The sequence below is a fragment of the Panthera tigris genome, chromosome A1, assembly GCF_018350195.1.
Source record: "Panthera tigris isolate Pti1 chromosome A1, P.tigris_Pti1_mat1.1, whole genome shotgun sequence".
In the NCBI taxonomy this organism is placed as follows: Eukaryota; Metazoa; Chordata; class Mammalia; order Carnivora; family Felidae; genus Panthera; species Panthera tigris.
Genome location: NC_056660.1, coordinates 5662673 through 5670540, shown reverse-complemented (window position 1 = coordinate 5670540; position 7868 = coordinate 5662673). Strand labels below are relative to the sequence as shown.

Sequence of the window (7868 nt, the reverse complement as noted above, 5' to 3'; positions counted from 1 at the left end):
GCCACGCCCAAATATGGAAAGAAAAAATTCGACACGGATCATCTAGACAGTGGCCAAATTTATAATGCTTTCACCGACGTCTCTTCATTCCACCTGGCGGAGGCCTGGAGCCCACCAGGCGCAGCCCCAGGCATGCGAACGCTTTCACACACGTCCACGCTTGTGGCCCGTGACCAGCCGCGGCCAGGACGCGAGCTGCTGGAAGCTGAGACAGACACTTAATCTGAGCGGCAACTTCACCCTCTGTAAAATGGGAAGTGACTATAACCCTTCGCGGGGGAAGTCTTGAGAATCAGACGGAAGGACGAGGATCTTCCATAAGCAAGTGCAGTTTGCTTTTATTACGATTACTGCCGTTCCTGCGTTAGCAAGGCCCAGTTTGTTTGAGCCGCGTCCTTGCCCGGGCGGCCCGCCGCCCCACCGGCGTCGGAAGGTGAAGGGCTCCGGGCGTCTCGGGGCGTACCCGGGAGGGGGGAAGCCCGCGCTAGCGCGCATGCGCGTCCGGGGAGCCGCCGGCCCCTAATAAGAACGCCGTGCAGCGCCGCGGCGAGCCCAGTCGGAGCTGGCTTGGTGCCGGGCGCCGTGAGCGTGCGGGCGGCTGCCGCCCTCGGCTTCTTCCGCAGCCCGGAGGACCGAAACTTCCGTGGGAGGCTCCCAGCGGTGCGCGCCCCTCCCGAGGGAAGCGGCGCCCAGGGGGAGAGGGAGAGCTGGACGGAGGCTGCCGGGCGCCCGTGGGAGCGAGCTGCAGCGGGAGAGGCGGAGCGGGGGAGCCGGGGGCGAGCCGCCCGCCTGGACCCGCGCCCGGCAGCAGCCGCGGCCGCCGCCGCCGCCGCCAGCCAGGCAGGCTCCCGGGACCGCGGCGGGGGCGCGCCGGACCGTCGCCCACGTCCTGGACGCCGGCGTGCGCCGGGAGGATCGGCCGTCCGCCCCGCGGAGGGCAGCGCTGCCCGGGCGGCGCGGCCGGAGCCATGCGGACCGAGTTCGGGGCTGGGGAGCCTGAGCGCGGCCGGCCGCTGCACTTGCTGCCCGGAGCCCTGCGCGCGCTGCCAGCTTTCTGGGCCCCTTCTCGCCGCCCGAGAGGGCAGTAAAGGAGCGGAGCCGCTTCCCGACTTGCGCGCGGGACCGCGAGGCCGAACCTCCGCGGCAACGACCTGGCTTCAGGTCGGCGGCGGGAGTGAGCGTCCCCTCGGGGATGCGTGCGGAGGCTCCCGTCGCGGGTGAAGCCTCCGGGGGCTGCGGGCCGGCGGCTCCGGGGCCCCTCTGACTCTGCGCCCAGAGCGTTCCATCGGCGAGGGCTCGCTCTCAAGGCAGCGCCCCCGGGGACCGGCGAGCGGCATCCCGCCCCGGCCGAGGGAGGGATGGCTTAGGAGCCCTGCCCCAGCAGCCCGGCGTCGTCGGCTCCTGGACGTCGCGGCGGAGGACGAGAGGCCCGCTCGGAGAGCGCCGCGGAAGGCGTCCCAGTCCCGGCCGCCGCAGCCCCGGGAGCCTGGTCGTCGGGGCCGCGACTTCCCGGAGACCGCTCTGCGCCGTCTGCAGCCTCGCCGCCCGCGCGCAGGGTGGTGCCATGTGGGGCGGACGCCGCTCGCCCGCCGCTTCCCCTCGGAACGCCGCTTCGCTCCTGCAGCTGCTGCTGGCCGCGCTCCTGGCGGCGGGGGCGCGGGCCAGCGGCGAGTACTGCCACGGCTGGCTGGACGCGCAGGGCGTCTGGCGCATCGGCTTCCAGTGCCCCGAGCGCTTCGACGGCGGCGACGCCACCATCTGCTGCGGCAGCTGCGCGCTGCGCTACTGCTGCTCCAGCGCCGAGGCGCGCCTGGACCAGGGCGGCTGCGACAACGACCGCCAGCAGGGCGCCGGCGAGCCTGGCCGGGCGGACAAAGACGGCCCAGACGGCTCGGCAGGTAGGGCGGGCGGGTCGGAGCGCGAGAGGGGAGGAAGGTTGGCTTTGCCCGCGCGCCACGGGCCCGGGAGCCCGGAGACCCGAGAGGAGTTAGGGGCGATGGAATTTCAGAAAAGGGCTTGGACCAGGAGGTGGCGGGGGGGTCTGGATCCTGGAGCAGCTCTCGTGCTAAGCTTCACTGCCCTGACCCTCAGTTTCCCTATCTGCCCCCTAAAGAACAGCTTGGCTTGGCTTTTCAGAAGCAAACCACAAACATAAGGCAGCGTGGGGTGCAGACAGCCCCGCATTCCTCCTGGCCGGGGACCTCTGAAACCCTCTCCCATGCCTCCTGTCTCCATAGGTCTAACTTCTAGTGAGTGTCTTGGTGGGACCCCGGGAAACGGTGAGGGCGCGACCGCAGCGAGAGGTTTGGCGAGGGCCCTTCGTCCATAGAGGCTCCGCAGAAGGCAGGCAGCTCCTCAGGGCTTTCCTGTGGGTGATGCACTTTAACAGACCGAGGAATTCTAATCCTCTGGAACACTTGGCTGCACGGCCCGGGCCTCTCTGGTTTCTGGACAGTTCTCCTTACCACGTCAGACTTAGTAGGTGTGAGATTAAAACCGTGCCCAAGCTTGCTCTTCGTGGCTTTGGTTTTTTCAAATTAATAGTTTTTTTTTCAAATTGCCGAAGAGAGAGCACACATCCACAAACGAATTTGATGAGTTCCACTTCCTCCATTCTTCAGAAACCTTCCAGACCACCTCCCTTGAGGGTCTCCGCCCACCTACGGGAGGGAGGATTTAGCACCAGGGTAGAGGTGGAGGTCGGATGGCAAACACAGAATGGACGTCTCCTCGGTTTTCTGCAGCTGGTTATGTTGAGGACTTTTTAGCAGCGCCCTGAGCGGGGGTTTAAGCTACCTGAGCTTTGTTTGGCACTGAGTGGCCCCTGTGTTTCCAGAACTGTCTCCTGGGCCTGGTAAGAGGCAGCTCTCTTCAGTGCTGTTCCCTTTGCAGTCAAGCATTTTATTAGCAAGCTACTCCTCTTGTCCCGCTGCCTTGAGTCTGAAGAGCGGAGAACTGAGGGTAGTTCCAGAAAAGGTGCCATCTTAAAGCTCCAGCTCACTCTTGCAGGGCGTGTGACTGGGGAAGAAAGCCTTGAGAAAGGAGCCAAAGACAGAACTGCTGCCTTGATGTATCTGCTAAGTTGGGCTCATGAGTGATCTCTAAAAAGTTGGGTTGAGGGGCGCCCGGGTGGCTCAGTCGGTTAAGCGTCCGACTTTGGCTCAGGTCATGATCTCACACTTTCTGGGTTCCAGCCCCGCATCGGGCTCTGTGCTGACAGCTCGGAGCCTGGAGCCTGCTTTGGATTCCGTGTCTCCCTCTGTCTCTGCCCCAGCTTGCGCTCTGTCTCTCTCTCAAAAATAAGCAAACATTAAAAAAAAAGTTTAGAAAAAAAAGTTGGGTTGACTTTGGACAGACCAGAAGGCGGCTGGCTTCTTGCGAGGTGGACGCCTCCTTCACTCTTTTAAATCCTTTTTCCTAAACATTCTGTTCCCCTGACTTCTGCAGTCAAAACGGTCAACATGTCTAATCAGGCTGTGCCCAGGCTTTATGGGAGCACTGCGTTCTTTACCTCTGTGTGGTTATTTACACCCCCCATGAAAAATCCTGGAAGGAAAACAATTCTTTCTCCCCAAAACTCATTCTGTGGACTTACACTGAACTCAGCTAGTTTCTGCTGTGATGTCTGGAGTATTCTTTTTTTTTTTTTTTTTTTTTTGCTTTTATTTGTTTACATCCCAATTACCCATTTAGGGCTGGTATCCTAATTTAGAGAATGAGATAATTATAACGTGCATACGGAAAAGCCCAGCGTCCACTGCTGAAGAGATCATGCTGTTAGAACAGCACCCTCATCTGAAAACCCTCTGCGCTGCAAACTCTGTAGCGAGTGTTTCTACGTGCTGCCGGGGTGCGACATAAATACAGTGTTCAGCCCTGAAGGTTTAGGAAGTCTTCAGAGGTCAGCCTTTGGGACCTACCTATAAAGTACGTTTTACTTAACAAGGCATCGTTCCTCCAGGACTCCGTGTGGCAGTGTCTTCTAATAACACTGACTTGAGGAGTCTCAGAGCTGGGCTTCTTCCCAAGTGCTGCCCTGCACCCCTGTGCTCTAGGCTTTGCCGAGACCAGCGAGCCCTAGTCCCTGTCCTTCGGTATTTTCCAATCGAAAAGCCAAGGCGACAGGCAGGAGCCCATCAGAAAACAGATTCTCGATGACACGGGGTAGAATTCCAAAGTGGCTCTGAAGCACCGTGCAGCCTCCTGTCTCCCGATTCTCCGTCCCCGGCAGCCCGCATCTAGCTGCTGAAAGTCCTGGAGTGCCATCCCCAGAGCTTCCAAAAGATTGTTCTCAGTACAACAGTGTAAAAATGGAACTCGCTGCCAACTTGAGGCAGGCTTTTTATTTTCCGCTTGTACGTTATTTTTCAGAAGCAACCTTACTCGTTAAACACGACGCACACCGCTCCACGGTCTGCAGGCTTTCCCTGGAGTTCTTCATACAGAACCCAGTGTTGTTAACTGCGGGTGTAACTGCCCTACTCCCGCCACCCTGGCCCTGCCTGGGTCCCTTCTTGATCATGGGGGCTGCCCTTCTCCCTGGAACAGATGTCCTGTTGCTCCCAACATTTGTTCTGTTCGGTACCTTGTTTCATGCTGACCTGCACGTGTCTGGACTAGCTTCCCTTTATTGCGAGTCACGTCACCTTTCCACCATCCAGTGCCCCCGGGGGGGCCCACGGCCCAAGGACCAGCCCTCAGCGAGGCAAGTGTGTGTGGTGGTTTTTTGTATTTTGTTTTTTGTTCTTTTTTTTACCCTTCTTTGATGACCCCTGTGCCTTGTGTTACAGATTTGGAAACGGCTGTGGCTAGACCTAAGTTTTTGATTTACTTGCCTGTGAAAAAAATAACAGCTCAAGAATGGCAAGAGAAGTCTGCAAAGAACATAACTTCCAGGGGGTGTGTGTGTGTGGGGGGGGACAACTCTTAAATAATTTAATTCATTTCTTTTTTAAAAATATTAAAAAACTTTTTTTTAAATGTTTATTTTTGAGAGAGAGAGAGAAAGAGAGACAGAGAGAGAGAGAGAGTGCGAGCAGGGGAGGGGCAGAGAGAGAGAGAGAGTGGGAGACCCTCCGAGCCATCAGCACAGAGCCCGACGCAGGGCTCGAACTCACAAACCCCACAGGATCATGACCTGAGCTGAAGTCGGACACTCAACTGACTGAGCCACCCCCAGAAATTTAATTCATTCTATGCAGATCCGACAAGTATTTCTGTTAGGGCAGACTTAAGTTCAGGCAGTTCAGTTACTGTAGGAATTTTAGAAGTCTCAAAACATTCAATTCGTATTTTTGCTAAATTGGACATTCGCCTCAGTGTTGCAGTTGGTGAGCCTCAGCTGTGAACGTTAACAGTTTTGCTTTGGGGGCCGGTCCGCCTACAGGGCCCTACCGCCCTCCCTGCGTACTTGATGAGGGACCGGGCATCCTGTGGGCCGCTAGAAAGTGGAGACTGGCCCAGCCTGGGTCCTTCGGGTCCGGGTATGGGCGTGGCGCACTTACTCCGAGCGCTGATTTTTACTGCGTTCTTACAGTAAACGATGATCCGTTTTTTTATCCTTCAGTCCCCATCTACGTACCGTTCCTCATCGTTGGGTCCGTCTTCGTCGCCTTCATCATCTTGGGGTCACTGGTGGCAGCGTGTTGCTGCAGGTGTCTCCGGCCGAAGCAGGAGCCCCAGCAGAGCCGCGCCCCCGGAGGGAGCCGCCTGATGGAGACCATCCCCATGATCCCCAGTGCCAGCACCTCGCGAGGGTCGTCCTCCCGCCAGTCCAGCACTGCTGCCAGCTCCAGCTCCAGCGCCAACTCGGGGGCCCGGGCGCCCCCAACGAGGTCACAGACCAACTGTTGCTTGCCCGAGGGGACCATGAACAACGTGTATGTCAACATGCCCACAAACTTCTCCGTGCTGAACTGTCAGCAGGCCACCCAGATCGTGCCCCATCAGGGGCAGTTCCTGCACCCCCCCTACGTGGGGTACGCGGTGCAGCACGACTCGGGGCCTATGACTCCTGTGCCCCCCTTCCTGGACAGCCTGCAGACGGGCTACCGGAAGATCCAAGCCCCCTTCCCCCACACCAACAGCGAGCAGAAGATGTACCCAGCTGTGACCGTGTAGCTCAGGGTGCCCGCCGGGTTCCTGCACGGGACAGGAGCACGGGGAGGCCGGGGATGCGGGAAGAGTTCTCCAAGTGGAAGTCCGCCCGTGTGGCTGGTGTGGACGGCCCGATTCTCTTGGATGGCTTCGTTTGCCCCCAGCCGTACGAAAACGCCTCTTTCCACGTTAGCCTTTCTGGATGTGGTTTCGTCCCGGGGCGGGATTGATTTATGACGGGGAAAAAAGCATCATCTGGAGATGCCCGTGTTGTTGCCCGTGGTTGTGTGACAGACACTTGAGGCCGTAAGGGCCCTTGAGGTACGACTGCCGGAAGGATTTTGTGAACGGACAGATTGAGGGTTTCTATTGTATCCTTGCGATTATTTCTTTTTTGTTTCTTACTGTCCAAGATCGGAATACCTGTTCCCTCCCTTTTACCTGGGTAAGAGTTTTATAAGCATCCAAGGTTCAGGGGAAGATGTAAAGACAGAATTATTATAAAAGGAGATCCAGTTCGAACTCCCTGAGCTGGGTCCTTGATCTCAGTGTTTCACAGGCACATCTTAATTTCATTGTAAAAAGATAGATATATTTTGTCTATTTTTGTGCTTTTTTTTTTTTTTTTTTTGGTCTATTTTGTGCTTTTTTACCTTGTGTAGAGATCTTATTACAAAGTGATTTTCTACATTAAAAAGAGACTGAAAGAAATTGTATAGTTACTTAACTAATGACATTTCAGAACTCTGGGACTATTTTAATCTTTTAAGTAGCGGGTGGTGTAGTAATACAACCGTTCATCTCATTCCTGATCGTATCATCTAATTTTCTGACTTTATAGTGACATCTGAGAAGACGTAATTAGATGATTTTATATTGAAATCATAAGGTAACACCTGCTACTTCTCCAAGTGAGTTGGAATTTTACCGTGTGGTATGGCTTGGCATTTTGTTCTATTCGGTTTTCGGATCCCCATGTCTATATGGTACCGTGTGCGGGTAATTACTGTTATAAATGAAGATCAGCATTTCTGCCTAGATCTGATAAAACATTTTCTTGTTTTCCTATAAAAATTCAAAGAAATGCTTTACAGCGATACTTCGTATAACTTCTCAGCCATAATCTGAGACTTGGGATGAAATTTAAACCACAAATACAATATACTTTGCAAATCATGAGGCTTTTCATACTCTTGTTATCAGAATGGCTTATTTTTCAGGCGGTGGGGGGGGGACTACTGAGTCAAGAGAAAAGCTTTTCAAAGAGATCTTGCCTTTCTTCCCTCACAGTTAGTTTTTGTTTTCCTCTCTCTTGTAGTCCTCAACAAGCACTGTATTCATTACTAATGTTCTGAGTTATGAAATTGAAGTGAATCTGTACTGTTTGCTTAAAAGAAGTAAGTTTAAGTATGTGCAACTGTATTTCCATCTGCTGGCACAACCAAGATTTGCAATTAAACAAACCATTTGTAAGGTATGGTCTTTCACACATTTATATTTATGTCGATAGTTTATATATCCGACTATCCATCCATTTTCTGTCTACCCTATTTTTTGCTCAGCTCTCTCTCTGTTCTCTCTCTCTCTCATGACTGAATGCTATAAAACCATTGTTGGCAATTGGTATCCACGAAGATGCTCAAAATTTTTTAATAACAAAGGCAGGGGAATCCTTTTACTTATTAATAAATATTTTATGGTATGAATTCCAAGGGAGTTGGGTTTTTTTTTTTTCATTTTTGTTTTACTTGGTAACTCTTTGGATGGTCTTT

The 7868-nt window shown here is 54.6% G+C and overlaps 1 protein-coding gene across 1 annotated transcript; it reads left to right on the top strand.

Annotated features, from left to right (window-relative positions):
- The first annotated feature begins 1477 nt into the window (after nt 1–1477).
- SHISA2 (shisa family member 2) lies at nt 1478–6215 on the top strand. The gene is made up of 2 exons (XM_042985406.1): nt 1478–1898; nt 5567–6215. The coding sequence occupies exons 1-2, from the start codon at nt 1565–1567 to the stop codon at nt 6118–6120; spliced, it is 888 nt and encodes a 295-aa protein (XP_042841340.1). The 5' UTR covers nt 1478–1564; the 3' UTR covers nt 6121–6215.
- Nucleotides 6216–7868: the final 1653 nt, after the last annotated feature.

Bases quoted from the DNA above. Each gene is read 5' to 3' on its own strand.
- SHISA2 (XM_042985406.1), top strand. From the start codon at position 1,565: ATGTGGGGCGGACGCCGCTCGCCCGCCGCTTCCCCTCGGAACGCCGCT. The intron at 1,899-5,566 runs GTAGGGCGGGCG...TTTATCCTTCAG, and splicing joins CGGCCCAGACGGCTCGGCAG to TCCCCATCTACGTACCGTTC.